The 22,551-nt window shown below is 37.4% G+C and overlaps 1 protein-coding gene across 2 annotated transcripts in view; it reads right to left on the reverse strand.

Moving 5' to 3' along the window:
* Positions 1 to 22,551, reverse strand: part of Stt3B (catalytic subunit 3B of the oligosaccharyltransferase complex) — a 247,533-nt gene that overhangs the window by 75,386 nt on the left and 149,596 nt on the right. For both annotated transcript variants that reach the window (XM_090381684.1, XM_090381685.1), the window contains exons 11-12: positions 6,627 to 6,853; positions 40 to 227 (exon numbers count right to left, since the gene is read on the reverse strand). In XM_090381684.1, the coding sequence (XP_090237810.1) occupies positions 40 to 227; positions 6,627 to 6,853 (415 nt within the window). The remainder of the gene's footprint in view (positions 1 to 39; positions 228 to 6,626; positions 6,854 to 22,551) is intronic.

Consider the following 22,551-nt stretch of genomic DNA (forward strand, 5'->3'; position numbering starts at 1 on the left):
TTAATGCATAGTATATAAATACTATAAAAATTAACTTACCCATCTGAACTATAACTTGCTAATACAATACTAGGACTGGAATAGGCATTGCTTGTTACCCATGTACAGTGGACGGCAAACATCATTAAAATCATCACCATCACTACCACAATTACACTGCGCACATTAGTGCCTAACCCTGGACTTTCTTTAGACTGGTCTGTTTTTATTTTACGAATCTTCCCTGCCTAAGTAATATAACAATAATTACATATTGCATGGAAGGCTAAAAATCTGATTTTGCATTAAATTTACATATTTCCTAATTGCAAATTATAAACTATATTCAATTAAAATGCCCACTGTTACTTAAAGGAATGAGACATTTTATACAAACATTTTAAGAAACTGCTGTTATACAAACACATGCAAACTGATGGCTATGCAAATATTGCACAGAGCAGTGCATCATTTCCATTTTAAATTCTATATGGAAATTAACTCAATAAATTTGAACATGACAGATAGTGGAATTCCATACAGCAGGACTTAGAATATACTGGATTTCAGAGCTATGAAAACCTGTAGGTCATATTTCTAAAAAAACTGTGCCAGAAGTTGCCAAAGAATAACCAAAAAGGTTTAGGAAGGAAAAGCAGAAGTTGATAAGCAAGTACAATGCACACAGAGAACTGAATCAATATAGAACCCACAGAAAGCTGCTAACTACAAACTTTTCATCCTAAAAGTTAAGTGTTTTCATCAAATGGAAGAACTAGGGTATGTGACAACCCAAAAAACATTTTTAAAAGAGCTGTACTGTTACAACTGCAAAGCAGAATGGTTGCATTTTGATGGTTTAGTGTTTTCTTTTCATTGTAAGGTGGTGGATCAATGATTTTTGCTGACAGTACCTTTGTAGGAGAGGCTCCATCTGTTGTAAGGTTTTAGGCACATTAATGACTTAGACTTTGTCTGTAAATTGCATGTGTCCTATGGTCGATTTGCCTGCTTGCTGAATGAAAAACCGGAGTTTCCAGGAGAGAACAAAAAAACCATGTTATCCCACCCAAAACCAACTAATTCAGCAATGTTGTGAAAAATGCCCATAAAAATTCCTCACATCACCAATGGAATTTAAACTCTTGTCTTTTCCATCCAGTGTGGGGAGGACAACAATTCTACCAAATGTGCTACTCACAAGGCTGCAGGAGAGGCAAGATTATGATTATACTGGAAATACTATTTTGTCAAAGTTAATGTGATGTGATTTTAATGCACAGGACATTACATTTTCAAGAGAACAAGGTCCAAAGTTTTGGGGAATATACTTGCCGGTGCAGGACGACCTACTCAAACTCCCAATCTCAACTCAAAAATAAAGTTCCACTGTGGATAAATTGAGATTTTGTCAATAGAAATCTACATAACTTGTCCATTTAAAATCTATTCTGCTGGAGGAATGGAGAGATATTTCTGTTCAGACTTATCAAATTGTACAAATTGTTCTATTATGGACAGAATGATGGCCTACAATGTATTTAAATGATGGCCTACAATGTATCTGTAAGCCATTTTTTAGAAGTGTCTGCAAATATGAGTGCATCAATTAGCTTAAGCATATCTGTCCATTCATGTATTACAACTCAATAAGCAATTAATGGAATTTTGAAATTTTATATTCAGCTTTTTAGAAAAGCCATCATATTTCCAAATGTAATTAAAATTAGCCAAATAGAAACCTTTTTTTGTTTTTAAAAAATAAGCGAACAAGGCCTCTTATTTTTGTATTTTTATAAATTACAAAAAAATATTAATTTAAGATAAAAAAATTAGTGCACCTGAACTGTAATGCAATATGTATATTATTTAACATGGTGTCTTTCATTCTAGTACTCTAATACTTTTGGTAGCATTGTATATAAACAAAGTAAAACAGTTACACAAGGCATCTCAATAAACTTCCCAAATTGGTCAGCAAAGGCATCCAAAGAGATGTTCAGTTCAGCAGTTACATTTTGGGACTGTCTTCACAAGTCTGGATGATGTCTTTTTACGATGACACTTTGTTGCTTCTACTCATTTGTGAGGTACAAATTTTGCACAGACTTCCATTTCCCCTAAAGCTTCATGCAGAATTTGAAATATCATCTCCTTATTCATAACCAACTAATAAATTATTAATTGAAAAAAAAATTCATACATTATAAAACTAGTGAATGCTGAAAGTATTCACAGAAGGGGTGTTTGGAAGTTCTAAGACCTTATCAGAACTGTTTAAAGCATTAGGGTTGATTTCCTTTTTGAAATAGTGACCCTCACATGAAATACAGTTCTCAAATGTATGCATCAGTTTAAGATCAGGAAGCCTAAAGATCATATGGAGAAAGGTTTGTGCTATGGTGGGGGGGGGGATGGATATTCTAGCAATTCACTTCTAATGACATTTGCTGCTTCTCACAGGTAGCATGTGGTCTTGCCTTTTCCTGCATCAGAACCATTGCTTATTCAGACTCTCAGCTGGGCTGAGCTGATGTTCTATAAGCTTGCCTCCTTGCATCATTTGTCAGTAATAATAATACTAATCTCTGCCCCCGCTCCCCCACCTGATGCATCCCTTAAATGGCACTATAGCAGCCTACAAATAACAATCCACAGTCACTGTGTTTAGGCTTGGGTAAGTTTTTATTTATCAAATATCAGGCAAAATTCAGACCTTTTGGGGGTTATGAATTGCAATATTATCCATTAAAAACAAATTTTTTATTGAAGTTTTGGCATTGGCAGAGAAATATCATGTACATGTTGTAGTTAATGTTATTAATGATGCCACATCAATATTAACTTTTCACATCTATCTGCATGACTGGTGTTCCATACATCATAATAAAGGTTGCTTATTTTATAATTGCCTATAAAAATGGATATTTTATATCTTTTAATGATTGGGAAAATATAATACTTTGTCTTATATATTGTTCCATTCATTTAAAATGATCCCTTTTTTGGCTGAAGATTCACACTGTAACTGAGAAGGCAATAGAATTTGTTGAAAGAGTGCCATACATTATTATTCTCTTTTAGCATTTTCATTGGTTGCTTGGTTCCAGGTCGGTTAGCATTGTGATATATGTTTGGTTGTTTCTTGTAGTCCTAGTATGGAACCCATGATGCCATATACTGGGACTATGAACATGTTTATTATTACTGCTTATTATGACTTGAGCTTCTCACAATTTCTTATGCTTGTTAGCATTTCAGAAAGATGCTAGAAATGTTTTCTATATTATGTCATTCACGTAATATTTCACCATTGCACAAATGTCAAATTCCTCATTTTGTAATTAATATAGAAGAAAAGATAAAGGTTAATGTGTAAAATTATTACTGCCTATTTTGTCAGAACATGCTGTTGGAAGAGACAGCAGAAGTACTTTGGACCTCAATCAATACCTTTTGCCACTTGGTCACGATTTCTATTTTTCCCTACAATGTGGCCTGCTTTCAAGGTTCTATGAGTAGTAGATTTGATCCCAATGACAGGAGGAACTTCTACGAACTTTTCATGCAAGGCCCTCCCCCCGAAACAGACAGACAGACCATAGAGGGCATGTGGTCTATATTGACGAAGGCATTCTTACTCGACTTGTTAAAATGAAAATAACTATGAGCTGAATAGGTTTAGTGTGTGTGTGGGGGGGGGGGTTAGGAGTTGGGATGTGGTCATTTGACAAAAAAATCAACTTTGTTTCCTCCTACGCTAAATAAATTGAATTCACCATCAGGCTCATATCAGGTTAAGTAAAATTAAAAAATTGTCCCATGCTTGCTTCTGGTGGGAAATATTCATTTTCAGATTATTCGTGTACTGTACTCTGCTTGCGGAATGAGATAGGCATCAGAGACATTGTCTTTACAAAGTAACTAACAGTAGAAACTGAAATAACTTAATAGATGGGGAATGATCATACCAGTATTATAAAGCAGAATGTAATTTTAGTAAATATGCTTAAACTGAATTTTACCTAAATTGTTCTATGCATGTGTGAATGTCAAACAGGTTAGATTAACAATTCTGTCCAAGCAATTGAAAAGAATTATTAATCCTTAAATTGGCCATTTTTATGACAAAAAGTACAAAAGAACAGCGAAATTTTAGTTTAACTGTGCCACTTTGGAGGCTTGTAGACAGAAAATGGTTAATCACATACAGCTGAAATTTAGAGACATATCCACCATAGCATTGCATTAGTACTGTACAAGCTTAATTCCAGTGCATAAGCTAATACAGTTGAATCTCTCATCTCTGAAATCCCAGTTATTGACATTCAAACAGGAAAATCTTTCCTTTGTCGTCTCTCCTCTGTGGTGTAATGAACTTTTCATTTTCACCATTTGTGGAAAAAAAAATTAGACTACTCTCCTCGGGCATAGTCTAGGGGGAGTTATGTTGCAGTGGTGCTTTGCAGTAAAGATCTCTACTCAAATCCAGCCTCTCATGGAAAAAACTTCGGATCTTTCTGGTCAAGCAAGGCTGAGTTGGTCACTCTGGTATGGAGATCAAAAAGGTTTTTTCCAGATTTGATTAAAACCAAAAACTAAAAAACCAGAATCTTGAAATAACTGGGAGTAAAGTGGAGGAGAAACTGTTGAAGATAAACACAAGAAAGGCACCCGGGGTGGATGGGATCTATCCAGTTATATTAAAGGAGGCGGCAAAGGAAGTAAGCAAACCCTTAGCCATAATTATGAGAGCTTCCTTGGACTCAGGGGAGGTACCCATGGACTGGAGATGTGCAAATGTGACCCCAATTCACAAGGGAGGATCAAAGGCTGACACAAGTAATTACATACCTGTTAGTTTAACTTGTGTTCCGGGAAAATTAATGGAGGCACTGGTTAAAGAAGCACTGCAGGATCATTTAGACAAGACTTCAGTTATAGCTCGGACACAGCATGGTTTTGTTAAGGGGAAGTCTTGCCTGACCAATTTTATTGGATACTATGATGCAGTCACAAAAGAACTGGATGCAGGGAATAGCTTTGATATTATATACTTGGATCTTAGAAAGGCTTTTGATACTGTTGCACATGGAAGACTGCTACACAAATTGGAGCAGTGTGACATTTGAGGCAAATTGCTGCTATGGATAAAGGGGTGGTTGAGGGGGAGAAGACAGAGAGTGGTAATCAATGGATACTGCTCATCGTGGACTAATGTTATTAGTGGAGTCCCTCAGGGCTCAGTGTTGGGTCCATTATTGTTTTCTGTATTTATAAATGATATTGATGATGGTATATCAAGCTTAATGTCCAAGTTTGCAGACGATACAAAGGTTGGCAGGGTTGTCAAGGACACTACTGACACTATGCTGCTGCAACAGGATCTGGAAAGGTTGAGCAGATGGGCTGAGAGGCGGCAAATGAAGTTTAACATTTACAAATGTAAAGTACTACACATGGGAAACAGCAACCCCAGAGCAACGTATCAACTCTGTGGTACTACACTGACAGTGGTATAGAATGAAAGGGACTTGGGGGTGGTTGTGCAGGCAGATATGAAGTTCTCTGAGCAGAGCAGACGGGCTGCAAGAGTAGCTCATGGAGTATTGTCAATGATATATAGGAATTTTTCCAGCAGGGATAAGGAGGTGATTATTCCCTTGTATAAGGTAATGGTCAGGCCACACCTAGAGTACTGTATACAGGTCTGGAGGCCTCATTTCAAGAAGGATGTAGAGCTGCTGGAACGAGTACAGAGAAGGGCAACAAGATTAATGAATGGAACAAAGGGGTGCTCTTACGAAGAAAGGCTTAAGTTTTTCAAATTACAGTGTCTGGAGACTAGGCACCAGCGAGGTGATCTGATAGAGGTGTATAAAGCCTTGAATGGTTTGAGCATGCTCAATGCTGATGGGATTCTTCCTCTAGCTCAGAATAATCACCTGAGAGGGCATAAATTCAAATTGAGGAAAGACAGATGTAGGATAGACGTGCGGAAATTTGCCTTTAGCCAGCGGGTGGTTGGTTGGTGGAACAGACTTCCATCCCTTGTCGTGGAGGTTGATAGCCTAAATAAGTTTAAGGCTCAGCTGGACAGGTATTTTGAACGAACAGAGGGGTGAAGTGGAAGTTGGTTTTTTTTTTTTTTTTTGGCTGATGCTGCATAAGCTTGCTTTCTTGCATCAAATGCCTCTACTAATGCTAATGCTAAGGTTTTAACCCCTCCCCCTTGCAGACAGACAAACCAACTTGAGAACTTAACATCAAGTATTGTAACATTATATACCAATTATATAAGTAATGGCAAATTCTAATTTGTAACACTTTATTCCTTAATCTATAATAATAAAAGATTCTATTTGGCTGTGTCTATCTGTCTGTGTCACGTTAAGTCATACCAGTGTGTTTGAATGGTATAAGTGGTTCAGAGATGAATGTGAGGATGTTTGCAATGATCCAAGAAGTGGACATCTCTCAAAATGAGGACAGAGTTTCAAAAGTTAGGAAAATATTGGCAAGAGATTGTCATTTGACCCTCAGAATGATAGCTGATGAGTTGGTTATGAATAAGGAGATGATATCTCAAATTCTGATGACTTGTTGTTTTAATATAAAGAAAAACTTTCAAAAAATATGAAGTTTACCTTATCATATAAATTTTTATTCCCTTTTCTATCTGCTCCATCACTTTCTTCACTATCACTATCTGCAGCATTTGATGAGGATTTAGTATTTTCATCATCCTGAAGATAAAAGCTGAAGGCATTGGAGAAGGCAATGGCACTTAGTACACAAACCACAGGAGTTAAAGTCAGCATCAGACGAACCATTACACCAGCGAAATATACAGCAGTAATAGCATACAGTATAACTGAAATTAAAGCAGAACATATTCTAATGCATCATTAAAACTTTATTACATTTCACTCATGATAAAACAATTGCAAATTTATACATAAGAGTAATAAAAATATAAATTCTTATAAAAACTACTCATCTCAGTACAACAAAAGAGCAGGGGGTCACAACAGGTTATCTCTCCCCTCTTGATGAACTCATTTCTTGTCTTGCTCTTTCTTTTGCGAAATGTCAATGAAATAATAACCACAGACAGAGCCCACTAACAGTTTCTAGGTAACATCATGCTTAAACTTCAGCAATTAACTGCCTACTGCAGAACTATTTATTTAATGGAATTCTATTGGAGTAAGTTTTATCAATTACAATTATTAATCTGAGTTTTTTGTTCACTCTTAAAGACTAAGTCCAACTTAGTCAAAGCACTAATATCTAACTACATGTCACTCATACACCCATTTGACTGTTACTATTCATACTACAACATAGAACAATGGAGATGTTCTTCTATGTTGAAAGCCATCCACTGCCACTACTGAATCAGGCTCAATTAATCATTGTATTACGCTGTTTTTGCCGAGCAAAACCACTCCCATTAGAGAGAGTGCATTTGTTTCTGGCTCTAGTGTCCACAAACTGTTTTAAGCAGTAAAGCCCCTGACTACAGACTTTGGCATATTCAAAGATTAGTGCTATTTGAACTGTAGCCAATTCAATACTTAATGACAAACTTTCCAGTATTCCCTGTGAGGTAAAATTACTATACTGACACAATGTATCCCCCTTTCCCCCCTCAAGCCTTTTGTTTTCAAATATCCATCACTCCAGAAATTTTGGATAGAATGAATAAGCTGGTTGATAAAACAGATATGCTTTTTCCATTGAATCCCAATGAGCTTACCACATTCTACATATGCATCCAACACCTCAGCAAAAAAAAGTCTCAAGTCAGTTAATTCTTGGGTGCACAAGACTAATCCCTACTCACTGTTCCTTCCCCCCCTAACTATGACATCCCTTGTCATTCAATGATTGTTTATTATAAAAATCAATAATTATCAAAAAGTATACCAATAACTCAATCCACACAATCACTGTTACTCCTTCATACTAGCTCCACTATAAAAGTACCCTGCGGTTACGGAGGTAAACTGACACATCAGCACGAATCTACATTTGATGTAAACGGTGGCCAGGGCTCCCACTCACAAATTTTAAAAAAACTTAGATTGCAACTTAAATAAACCCAAAAAAAACCTAGTTTTCATCATATAGTATAGCAACACAAATAAGATAAAACTTACCATGCAAAAATATCTTTTATTTAATTGTAATCAGAATTTTCATCCCATTCAGTTCCCTCCACATTTATTTTTTGAAGTTCTTTCATTTTTTTTCAAACATTCTTCGTATCTTTTATGACAAGTTCCTTGTATGACTTCTTTTACCAATTCTGATTTAGGTTTCCATGTATAGCAATTTTGATTACATCTATTTATCACCTGTTTTGCCATTAGTCGATTTTTCACAGTTTCTGGTTTAAGGGAGTTTGTGGCTTTTGTTTTTATATGGTTTACTTGGGAGAAGATTCTTTCTACTCTTGCCGAAGAGTGAGGTAAAATAGCTAGACTGGTCATAAAGTAAGATAAAATCTCATATTTAGAATTATTAAAGCCATCTTTTACATTACGTAACAGATACCATAACTCAGGGATGGTTTTGTAAGAGAAATCTAAATCTTGATTTAAACGAAATGATCTCCATTCATCATCTAGAAGATCTAGTTTGTCTTCAGAAACAAGGTGAGGGAACTGCATTGCTAAATGGAAAATGGAGGATGGCGAATTGGCACGATCATGTATCACTGCTGGGTGAAGAACATTGAGACTGGCGATAATTCCATCATCATTTAGAGGAAATCTTTTTCTGATTTCCATACAAAGTTCAACAAGAAATTTTAAGCAATCATTTTTAAACCTGCTTTCACTGTCACCAAGTGGTGTTGAATTTAATAAGGCCATACAACAGCTTCCCAAATATATTTTATTCAGAGGCTTATGATTTATTGTATTGCTTGGATCAATTTCAACCAGCTTGCACGAAGTAATGACTTCTTTTATGAAAAAACTAAGAATATTTTTATACTCAATTGAAACCATTGAATGAAGTAAGTGCAATCTGAAATGCTCAGATTGAAATTCAATATTCAGGCAGTTTATTTTCTCCAGTACATATCCTAAAAACAACAACATATGCTTAGTTCCTTTGGTGATCATAGTATTGTAAATATTTCCTGCACCATCGATTTTGTCAATTTTTGATTGAGACTGAAAATAAAGAACTAACGCATCCCACTGCTCAATAATAATTTTTATTACATTGCCATGGGATAACCAACGAGTTTGTGCTAATTTGGGGATTTTATGCTTAGCAGTATCTACAACATCTTGAATCATTTTGAACGTTTAATCTTTTACTACTACGGGAAAAATAACAAGAGATATCTTTTATAAATATTTCTAGATATGATGGCAGTACCTTGACTGAATGACTAGCACATAATGCAAAAGAATGGCAAACACATGCCATTATAAATACTGATGGTACATACTTTTTTTAGCAATGACTGGAACCCACTCTTAGTACCCATCATAGTGGCACAATTATCACTTCCAGAGCCAACGAGATTACTTATTTGAATATTTTTTTTCTATGAAAAGATCTTTTACAGCTTGATAAAGCCCTTCTGAAGTACCATTTTCGACACAAACAGTGTCAAGTAACACATCTACAACATCAAGTTTTTGAATATCAAAATATCTAACAAACAACAGCTAGAACTTGCGATAAAGATAAATCTGTACTTTCATCTATTATCATTGAAAACTTGTTGTTTCTGCATATGTTAGAAATGTATATATTTTCATGATAGGCTATGCCATCTTGTATAAGATAAGAGACTTTAGTCGCCTTCATCTGAACTTGTTTTGCAATATTGCTATCATGAAATGCTTTCTTACATGCTTCTATACGGTGATCACATTGCGCAAATGGAACATTATGCTCAGAAATGGGTGCAGCAATTGTTAACTCTGCCTTTGCTACTTCTTCATTCTCCGTAGGTTTACGTTTTGTGAAGAACGTGTCTAACGTTGAACTTGTCTTAGCAATATCTGCACTTTTTTTTTTTTAACTGTATTTTTATGCACTAGTAACATCGATTTATTGGCATTCTTTAATTTTATTTCACAACAAATACAGTAAGACGCACCTTTTTCATTACTGTCTTCTTTCAACCAATCTTTAATTCCGGATCTTCTAACCATTCATTTCTAAAATTTTGAGTATACCACCGTTTACTCATCTTTCTCTGTGGGGAACAAGTTTCAGACATTGTGGGCAATTTGTGGGTATGGCTAATTAGCAATTATCTTATTTAAAATGTTCTATAAAATAAAAAATAAATCACTAATCCATTAACATAAAATAGAAATAGTCACTACAATTTAAATTTATTATATCACTGTATGTAGTACACGCATAAATGTAAAAATCACACCAAATAATGCAATAATACCACGAACGATCACTAAAGACTGTGCAGTAAAGACCGCCTTCCGCCTGCTCAATAGGCTGTGCATACATGTTAGTAACACGAACATGTAAGAAGCGTAATTTCATAGTGTAGAACCCTGCGAAAACTTTGAAATCCTTTTACATTTGTAGTATTTTGTACAAGCACTTGAGATATTACAAATTATGATCAGTATTGTTAGAATATAAAATTAAGAAAATTGTAAACTGTTATTAAATGTATTAAATTTTATTGTATTTACAAGGAATAAAAATAAATTTTGACTTAAAATTAAAAATTACCGAAAAAACCCAGATAATGAGATATTTTTGTGAAAAAAAAACCTATCAACCCAGATGACAATCAAAGAACCCAGATCTGGGTGGAAAAACCGAGGAGTGGGAGCCCTGGGTGGATAGTGTCCGACAGCAGCTGTGAGAATTTCTTGGATTTTCCGGTTTCAAAAACCATGGATCTTGGATTCTTCAAGTTATGTACAACTGATAATAACTAGTATTATTCGGGTAAGCTTGTTTGTATGCATTCAAAAAACATTACTGGTTCTTTGAATGCATTTACGTGCAGTACTTTGGTCCTTGAGGTTGTTGCAGACATTTTCTCAGATATGCCAGACAAGCTGTACTTGCTATCTGGGAGTCTAAAACACTGATGGAACTGATATTCGGGTGACACCCAAGTCAAGTGGACCCAATTTTGGCGAATTCCAGATGGTCTGTGACAGCTAAATCCTCTACTTTCACCTTCACGACGGTGGGTCGGTTAGTAATCCTAGGTATAATCTCCATGCACAAGCACGTGGGTAACCACCTAGGTGTGAACCAACGTAAGCAAGGATCGAGGTGTGGCGCCCACACCACATGAAGGAAAAGGAATGCCGTCCCTCTGTGTTACCAGGCAGTACTAGGTGCTAGATGACTCATAAACTGGTGCAATACCACCACTTTGCTTTTTGGAGGCTTGAAGTGGTGGAACCCATGTTTAGTCTCCATAGCTAAGTTCCAGTCAACCCTTCCCCTATCTCTTCCATCACGCAGTATGATTGATGACTTTTGAGGTTAGGATGAACATCGTGGTGAGATCCAATCTTCTTTACATTTCTAGGTCACAGCTCTAAAACGGTATTCACAGGCTGGCCGCTAGTTAGTACACTGGACTGAACCTATCGGTAACTCTCTAGGAGGCTTCCGGATCAGCTAGTACATAATCTTGCTACATCTACTCTGCCAGATAGTGACTGGAGGGAGTCCAAGTAGTGTGTATGCGGGGGGAATTGTCGAGGCCACGTTACATCAAGGATCTGGGTATATTCATATCATGTGAATGCCACATCCAAAAATTTCATTACTTCAAACAGCATGTCCCACCCACTTTTTCTTACTATTGAATATACCATGAATTGTCAAACTAATAGAGTTAGCTTATCTGCAAAAAGATCTAAACCTCCCAAACACTTCCTGATTCATTTCACAAATATACGTGGTCTCAATTCTAATCTCAACAATGTCCATTTCCACTTGCAGTCTGCCAAACTCCATGTACTTTTTCTGAAAGAATCTCAGTTATTGGTTGATTCAACTAGTGCTCATCTGAGTTGCCCAAATTATTTGCTGAATGATTCCTTTCGCCTCAAAGGTGGTACTTGTGCATATGTCCACTCCGATATTCTCTGTCAGAGACTTGGTAATTTGGAATCTCCTCTTTTCGATCTTCTCTGGCTTAAAATCTCTCTACCTCATTATGTCAAATTCATCTGTTCTCTCTACCGTTCTCCCAACTCCACTAATCACTTGGAGCTCTTTGACTTCCTCTTTTTGCAACTTGACTTTCTACAGTCCAACTTTCATAACAGTGGGGTAATTTTCTTTGGTGATTTTAATGTTCACAACTCCAGCTGGCTTCCGTTTTCTAGTCACATCGACCCAGCAGGTCAAGATGCTGAAGCTATTGCAATTACTAATGACCTTGCACAGATTGTTCATTTACCTACAAGAATACCAGACAATCCTATCCATACAGCCAACATGCTTGATCTTTTTCTCACAAACCCTTCTAAGTACACGGTCGAAGTGAGAAATCCTTTAGGCACCTCAGATCACAACTTCGTGAATGTCTCTTCTCCAATAGAGCCTTTATCTCATGGTTATTCCTAAACTTGTATTGTTTGGCATTACAAGAATGCAAAATGGAATGACCTACGAGATTTCTTTTCTTCTTTTCCTTGGTCGGATTACTGTTTCAAAACTTCTGAAGTCAACGTTTGCTCAGATACTGTCAGTGAAATTATCCTTGCAGGAATGGAATCCTTCATCCCACACTCCACTTTAAAATCTCATCCTTTATCTAAACCTTGGTTTTCCAATAAATGTGCTAAGGCTGTTCAAGAGAAGAACGTTGCATATCGTAATTGGCTTGTTTCTAATTGTTCACTTTTATTTTCCGTCTCCACGAAATCTCAACAATTGTAAATCAGTTATTAATCAGTCCAAATTACAGTTTGAACAGGCTAAGAGTAGAAAACTTGCTTCTTGCCCTAATAGTAGCCGAGCATTCTGGTCTCTTGTGAAAGCTATTGGCTGCAACTTTTGCCCATCTCTGCTCCCACCTCTGTGCAAACCAAATGGTTCTGTTGTCACTTCAGCTAAAGATAAAGCTGACCTGCTAGCATCCCATTTTTGTTCCAACTCATGTATTAATGATCTTGGTAAAATACCTCCTACCATTCCCAACACGCTCCATTCAATGCCTCCTGTGGTCTTCCGTCAAAAGGATGTCAGAAGGATTTTGATGAATCTTGAAAGAAAGCTAAGAAAGCTCCAGGTCCCAATGGTATTTCTCCACTTGTTCTCAAAACCTACGCTTCTGAACTAACTCCTGTTCTTTGCCGCCTTTTTTCAATTTCTTATTCCAAAGGAGTTTTTCATTCTGGTTGGAAATTTGCTCATAATCCAGCCAGTTCCTTTTTTTTTTTTTTTTTTTTTTTTTTTTTTGATTTGGTAGTTGTTGGCGCATCGGCTTCTGTGGCCATATTGCACCTCCCAAGGTTTTTGCAGTACTTTGATCCAAGCCCGAGGCGGGAATCGAACCCGCGACCTTTGGGTTGCCAGGTAGGTACTTTTACCCACTCGGCTAGCCCGGTCGACAGCCAGTTCCTAAAAAGGGTGACAAATCCATCCCATCCAATTATCGTCCCATTGTAATTACTTCTACTCTCTGTAAAGTAATGGAGAAATCAATCAACCGCCAACTCTTAAACTACCTAGAAACCTTCCATTTGATCAACGATCGGCAGTATGGATTCCGGCAGTGTCGATCCACTGGTGATTCTGGCTTGTGTTACCCATTTATGAACTAATTCAATGGAAAACTTTGGAGAAACAAGCAGTTGCTCATGACATCTCAAAGGCTTTCAATCATGTTTGGCATAGAGGTCTTCTAAACAAGCTTCTATCTTATGGTTTGCCAACTGTTTTTTTGTGATTGGTTATCCAGTTTTCTCTCTGATTGCTCACTGAGGGTGATGGTAGATGGCTCAGTCTTCTAACTTCTCCACTAATGCTGGTGTCCCCCAAGGTTCAGTCTTTTCCTCTTGTATATTAATGACCTTCCATTGACTGGAAATCCTATCCATAATTTTGCCGATGATAGCACATTGCATTCCACTTTCCATTTTGAGAAACCTTGCCCTGCCCAATCAGCTTCAACTTCTCAAATATCTGTTACCAATTCTTTAAATGCTGATCTCCGGGTAATTCTTCAGCGGGGCAAAGACAACTTAGTTGATTACAATCCTTCTAAAACTCAGTCTTGTCTTATATCTTGCAAAAAGGATTCTTCTGCTCCTGTGCTTATCTTTGGTGACACTCCGATTTTTAGGCAAAATGATATATCTCTTCTGGGGATTACCCTGACTTCTAATCTCTCTCTCTTGGCACAAGCACATTACAAATATTGCTTCCTCTGCATCTAAAAAAAAACTTGGTTTTCTCTTTCGCTGTCTGCGTTACTTTTCTTCCAAACAGCTGTTCACTCTGTACAAATCGAAAATCTGGCTTACCATGGAATGTTGTTCTCATATCTGGGGTGGTGCCCCCAAAACCTCTCTCAGGCTTCTTGATTCCACTCAGAAGAGGACAGTTAGGTTAATTAATGATTCATCTCTAACAGTCTCTCCACTCACTATCTCATAGACATACTGTTTGAGGCACCTCCGTAGCCAGATGGGCAGGAGTAGCAGTGCGTAGCAGACGCTTCTTGATTAGACCGGGGTTTGAGCCTGTGACCACCAAATACAGAGGATGCAGAAAGGTCAGGGAATGATCACCACATTTTCCTGGAGCAATATGACCTTAGTTGCTAATGCTCCTAAAAAAAAAAAAAAACCAAGCCAACGTACTGTTTCTGCTGCATGCCTCTTCTACAGCTATTTCCATGGGCACTGTTCTTCTGGATTGGCTTCTATAATTCCCGCTCTCTCTTTCAAAACAGTCCGAACACATGCCGCCACCAGCCAACGCCCATTTACTGTCCAACTTCAAACTCACAGAACCAACTTTTCATCTTCCTCGTTTATTCATTCAACCGCCATTTTCTGGAACAACCTTCCTTCATACGTATTTCCTGAAAATTGCAGTCTACAGAAGTTTAAGTCCAATGTCAACAAATATCTTCTTTCGTCCTATCAACCTCCAACCCAAGCACAATACTAAGTACTATAGAATCTGATACCTCTCGTGTTTGGGGTTTACATAAAAAAAAAATAAATAAAAAAAAAAAATAAAAAAAAAAAAAATAAAAAAAAAAAATAAATAAATAAAAAAAAAAAACAAAACACGATTGTTACAGCTTCAACGGTAACAATCCTACTGTTGCAATGCCTCAAAATTCCAAAAATTGGGATAAATTTGATCAAAATAGCTGGATACGTTATTTGCAAGGAGAAATGTGAATTTCAGCTTAAATTAAACACATATTTGCATATAAGAGTACTTTTCTTTGTGTGTGACCATTTTCCCACCAAAATAGGAAAGCATTGCATCTTGGGTTTTAATACAATTACAACTGTAAAAAATACCTTAAATTACTTCCCTGAATATAAGGAACATTATAATCATAGCAAAATGACTGGCAAAGACCAAAACTCAAGGGGGAAAAATTGAAAAATCAAAAAATTTCGAATGTAATCCTGACTTGAAGGACGTGCCTGATTGTGAGATAGAGATTCTAACAGAAAGAACCCAAAGCAATGAAGAAACTACAAAAGACAACTTAGAAGCTTACCCCCTTGGCCATCTTAGATAAAAAGGAGAATGATAATTTAGAGCCAGAGGTAACAAAGAGAAGGGGAGGAGAGGAGATTTCAGCTTATAAATCAAATAGAGAATCCCATAAGACAAATTAAAGAAATGAAGCTGTTCCTAGAAGAGTTCCTTCATAAACAGACCAATAAAATTACATCTGCAACAAGACTGAAGATAGTAAACTGTGGTCTGTTTTGGAACATAGTAATTGAACTTAATACAGAAAACAGTGACTTAGGAGAAAAAATAATTATAAAGAAATAAATACTTTGACTTATATCCATGCAGCAAGGACCAGCAAAGCACATTCATCACAAACTAGACACACATCAGCATTAGCAGAGGCATATGATGAAAGAAAGCAAGCTTATACAGCAGGAGCCAAAACAAAAAAAAAAAAAAAAAAAAAAAAAGCACTTCCCAATTCACCCATCCATTTGATCCAAATGTTTGTCTAGTTCCACTTTGAATTTATTTAAGCTGTCAACTTCTACAATGACAGATGTAAGTTTGTTCCAGCAATCAACCACCCACTCGCTAAAGGCAAAAATTTCTGGGCATCTATTCCACAACTGTCTTTCCTCAATTTGAATTTATATCCCTTCAGGTGATTAATCTCTGCAAGAGGGAAAATTCCATTAGCATTGAGCTTACTCAAACTATTCACGGCCTTATACACCTCAATCAGATCATCTCGCAGGTGCCTAGTTTCTAGACACTAATTTGCGTTCACTTAAGCCTTCCTTCGTAAGAGCAACCCTTTGTTCCATTCACTAATCCTGTTGCCTTTCACTGTACTTGTTCCAGCAGCTATACATCGTTTCTAAAATAAGGCCTCCAGACCTGTATTCAGTACTCAAGGTCTGGCCTGACCATTGCCTCATATACAATGAGATAATCACCTCCTTATCCCTGCATCACTGACAAGACACTATGAGCTACTCTTGCAGAATGTCTGCACTGCTCAGAAAACTTCATATCTGACTGCACAATTACCCCCAAGTCCTTTTCACTTTCATTCTCTACCACCCTGAGTGTAGCACAACACAGTTGATATGTTACTCTGGGGTTAATACTACCCAAATGCAGTACCCATATGTAGTATTGTATGTGTTAAACTTCAGTTGCCAATTCTCAGCCCATCTGCTCAACTTTTCTAGATTCTGTTGCAGTAGCATGCTGCCGTTAACAACCCTACCAACCTTCATATCTGCAAACTTGGACATTAAGCCTAACAACATCATCAATATTAATAATAAATACAGAAAACAACAAAGGACCCAACACTGAACCCTGGGGGACTCCACTAATAATAAAATTACTCCATGAAGATATGTAGCCATTGATTACCAATGTCTTCTCCCACTCAACCATCCCTTTATCCATAGCAGCAATTTGCCCTTAATGCCATGCTACTCCAATTTGTACTGTAGTCTTCCATGTGCAACAGTATCAAACTTTCCTAAGATCCAAGTATATAATATTATTTGGAAACTATTTTTTGCATCCTTTGTAACCACACCATAGTACCCACTCAAATTTGTCAGGCAAGACTTCCCCTTAACAAACCCATGCTGTGTCTGAATTATTACTGCAGTCTTGTCTAGATGATCCTGCAATGCATATTTAACCAGTGACTCCATTAATTTCCCCGGAACACAAGTTAAACTAACAGGTATGTAATTACTTGTGTCACCCTTTGATACCTCCTTTGCAAATTGGGGTCACATTTGCACATCTCCAGTCCATGGGGACTTCCCCTGAATCCAAGGATGCTCTCATAATTATGACTAAGGGTTTGCTTACTTCCTTTGCTGCCTCCTTTAATATAACTGGATAGATCCCATCCACCCCAGGTGACTTTTTATGTTTAACTTCAACAATTTCTCCACTTTGCTCTCAGTTATTACAAAATCATTTAGATCACTGCCAGAGTTTAATAAACCTCTGGCATTTCCCTGCCTGAATAACTCCTCATGTGTAAATGTAAATGAAAAATGCTCATTCAGTTTGCCAGCTACATGAACAGGATCATCAACAGTTGAACCATCGACATCAAGTGTACCAATCTGATTCATATCCCCTTCCTTCTAGAGTTTACATAAGTAAAGAACTCTTTGCTGTTTTTCTTTGTATCCTTTGCCAATGATTTCTCGTAATCTGCCTAACCTCCTTTGTGACTTCATTACAGACTAGCTATATCTACCATAGGCTTCTGTGTTACCTGTTGATTTATATGTATCCCATGCATTTTTCTTCTCCGTCCAGTGTCTCATCAAGTTCATCTGTCATCCATTTAGGCCTAAACCTTGAACAATATTTCTTATTTTGTATGAAAAGTCTAGTAGCTTCCAAGATTAATTCTTTGAATGCTTCCCAATTAGAATTTGCTATAAGACTAAGGAAATATCAAAGGCAAAAGAAATGAACAATCATTATAAATGCTACGTACAAATCAAGTGAGGCAATCAGCGATACCGTCATGACAAAATTATAACCTCACTTGAAAGAAATAAAAGTGAATAACATGAGAAAAATAAAAGATAATGGAGTTTTAAATGAAATAAAAACTAAAGAGGATGTTAAAAAGATTGAAACCAACCCAGAGGTAATAAAATTGGGACTGAAAACAGAAAAGCCAAGGGGCAGGAAACCCAATATTATTATATTTGATATCCCTGAGAATTCTGGAAAGAGATCTTATGCTGGATTTCTGCAATAAAAATTTCATTAATATAATGGAACTAGACAAGTTTGCCAAAGAATTTCTTCTAAAAAGTGAGACAAAAAACAAAAGAAATGGGCAATTCAATATCATTCTGGAAGTGTCACCCAGAATTTGGAAAAACCTACAGGTTGTTATTTGGTTTTCAGGAGCATTAGCAACCAAGGCCATATTGCTCCGGGGATATGCGGTGGTCATTCTCTGACCTTTCCGCATCCTCCGTATTTGGTGGTCGTGGGCTTGAACCCCGGTCTAATCAAGAAGCGTGTGCTACACACTGCTGCTCCTGCCCACCTGGCTATGGAGGCACTTGGAAAAACCTACAGGGATAACAAAGAGTCTACAATGGCTGGACCAGCCATAAATTCAGGGAATACTTTCCCATACAGAATTGCTTTAACTCATATGGTCATACTGCCAGAGACTGCAGTTAGAAATCTCCTGTCTGTGGCCACTATGGAGTCACCGGCCACAATTACAAGAGCTGCCAAAATAAAAATCAGCAGCCAAAATGTGCTATTGTAAGGCAGCAACGGCAGACTGGCTATGCACATAGCATCAGGGATGACAAATATCCGTAACAAAGAGGGTAAAACTTATACTAAGACAAACTATGGGCCAGATTTAAAGCATATGTGACAGGACTCTAAACCTTGTCCAATTGTATGCTCAAAGAGCAAGAGCTGTTGTAGATCAGATCAAACTCAAATTAGAAGAAAGTAACACAGCTATCTTGATATTCCACGAACCCTACACACACACACACACACACACATGGGTAAGGTTAAAGGATATCCAAAAGGCTATAAAATCACAGGATATACCTCAGGTGTCCCGTCTACAGCAATAGTGGTTAAAAATACCGACAGTCACAAAGGTGGGTCACATCTGCTCCCCAGTGGCAGTGTGTGCCCATATCACCAGTGCTGTAGAACTGTTTTACATTATTTCACTATATTCCAGACCAAGATATAAATCTTAACTATTGAATACTTAGAAGCAATCATAGACTTGCTACCTACTGCAAATATCATAGTGTGTGCACTGATGTAAACTGCCAGTCAGCCTTATGACATAGCCATATGGAAGACAAAGCAGGCACATACAATGGCCAGATATTTTCAGCTTATATACCTACCTCACCCTCTCAAGTGTTAAACCAACCAAATAACCTCCCAACTTTTTAGCAGTATGTGGGAGAGTGACATTGACTTTACTCTTACCACCAATTCAATACCCCATAAAATTACAGACTAGTGTGTCTAGTCAGTCTGGACCACATCAGATAATTGAACCACCACCTTAAAACTAAACAGGCAATTATAAACAACCCAACACTCCTTGTTGGATATCAAAAGGTATAATCTTAAAAAGGCAAACTGGCAGATTTTTGCAGAACATACAGCAGCTGAGCTGCAAAAACAGGAAAATGAGTTGCCTAGATCAGGCAACTGTAGCCCAGACAAGCAAACACTGACTGTGACACACATTTAAACAAAAACAGCAAACCTGTTTATCCCACAGAAAAAACCGAGGAAGCAGGTAGTCCCCTGATGGTGCCCTGAACTGACTATACTCGGGAGAAGAAATCTCGCAGGTCATCCCATTTTGCATACTTCTAATGCCAAACGACATGAGGTTGGAAACAGCAATGAGATAAAGGCTCCATTGGAGAAGAGACAATCACCAAGTTGTGATCTGAAGTGCCTAAAGGACCTCTCACTTCGACCGTGTACTTAGAAGGGTTGTTTGTGAGAAAAAGATCAAGCATGTTGGCTGTATGATTAGGACTATCTGGTATTCTTGTAGGTAAATGAACAATCTGTGCAAGGTCTGTGCAAGTAATTGCAAAACCTCAGCATCTCAACCAGTTGGGTCGGTGTGACTAGAAAACGAAAGCCAGCTGAAGTTGTGAACATTAAAATCACCAAGGAAAATCACCTCACTGTTAGGAAAGTTGGACTGGAGAAAGTCAAGTTGCAAAGAGAGGAAGTCAAAGAGCTCCAAGTGATTAGTGGAGTTGGGAGAACGGTAGAGACAACAGATGAATTTGACACAATGTGGTAGAGATTTTAAGCCAGAGAAGATCGAAGAGAGGAGATTCCAAATTACCAAGTCTCTGACAAGGAATATCAGAACGGACATATGGACAAGTACAACCTTTGAGGCGAAAGGAATCATACAGCGAATAATTTGGGCATCTGAGATGAGCAGTAGTTGAATCAACCGATAACTGAGATTATGTCAGAAAAAGTACATAGGATTTGGCTGACTGCAAGTGGAAATGAACATCGGTGAGATTAGAATTGAGACCACGTATATTTGTGAAATGAATTAGGAAGTGTTAGGAATTAGGAAGAAGTTGAATGGAGATTGGGATTATACCAAGTTGCCCACTGATTATCATTTACTATTGGAAAAAAAAATTTTCATTACCACTCCCTTCAACACAATTGCTCCAATGTTCTTGCCACCGTTTCACCAATTCTGTCCACAGATGGTTCCTTTCCTCTTTGCAACCTCACAACACAATCTATTTCAAGTTCAGTGGGTGAATACAACAGCCCTTATCCCTATTAAGCTATAGCGTCCAGAAAACATTTATATGACAGCCACTTTTTTAGATGATAACTCATCAATAGAAACACCAAGTGTGACTCCAGTGGTAGACAATCTGTCAAAACTTGTAGTGCATCAGTAGACACTATTAAACAGGCCATACACATCTTCAACAGAACAATTCGCTGAATTGAAAAAATTCTTTCACACATTGAATTTCTGCAAAGTGGAGCTCAACCAGATATGTGATGCATATACCACAATTGACAGGTAAATGCAGTCATAAAATAAGGCCAATGCTTTGCCCCTGATGCCCCATTCTTTCCTTGCAATTTGCGAGATCATGGCCACAAACGTTCGAATTTTGTAGGCAATGTATGTGATGTGGGTTATGAAGTGTATTTGCCTGTCAGTCATCACTCCCATATATTTTAAGAGTTTTAACTTATTGAAGACTGGCTACACCAGCACAACCCTTGGATTCCTCATTACTGATAAATGGCCCTTGTGCAAATCACACAATTCCTCAGCTCTGATAAAACAAAATTAGAATGCTCTTCCAATTGTGATCAAGAGTCGCCCTTCACTAATATAACCAGTAGTTGCAAATATAGTTGCATTTCAGCCGATCATTTAAAACTAGGTTCCACATCATAGGCTCAAATAAGGATCCTTGTAGACTTCCTCCCCCATGAACATTCTGGTAACTAGCCCAGAAGCAGACTTAACAGTGACTTTCCTATTGTTGAAGTAATCACTGTGTACAGAATATACCTTAGGGGAACATTTAGCCTTGCATAATACCATTAAGACACTTTGTCAGTTGACTGTATCAAACGCTCCTGCAAAATCAATGAAGATACTTAGACAGTATTTCAAATGCAATTGTTGCATTATAATCACTAGCTGCCTAAACACATTATCCATTCCCTTGCCTTGAGTAAAACTGCACTGTGCATCCAACAGGATACTATTGTAGCAGATATATCACATTATTCTGACAGCCAACATATGTTCATATATTTTCCTCAATCCGCTCAGCAATGCTATTGGACAGTATGAATCCACCAATTCCGGAGGCTTCAATGGCAATTTCAAAATTAATTTCAACACTGCCTCTTTCCAAATATCTGGGATCTTCCCTGATATTTGGAAAGTATATACAGTAAGCAGATGTGCTGGCATTACACAAAAACTTCTTTTAATTACTTCACCCTCAACCAGATTCATACCAGGACACTTATTTTTTATTTTATGAATGCAATCTCAAACTCCTCTGTTTGAAATTGGGCTTATTTCCCATGCCAGTGTAGTTTTCATTAAGCAATATCATCTTTGTATGCTAATATTAGTTTCATTCTCATTGCAATGGTTCAAATCTCCCACGAAATGGTACAGTATGCGTTATACTTTCCTTCCAAGTATGAGTCATTCCATCCTGTAGCCAGAATTGAATGCACAACATCTCCAGCAGGGTGCCATAATTTTACAGTTTATGCACCTATCCCCAGGGAGTGTTGTTTCGACATGTTTGT

The sequence above is a fragment of the Mastigoproctus giganteus genome, chromosome 9 (assembly GCF_048544385.1).
Source record: "Mastigoproctus giganteus isolate SK-2022 chromosome 9, ASM4854438v1, whole genome shotgun sequence".
NCBI classification, from domain to species: domain Eukaryota; kingdom Metazoa; phylum Arthropoda; class Arachnida; order Uropygi; family Thelyphonidae; genus Mastigoproctus; species Mastigoproctus giganteus.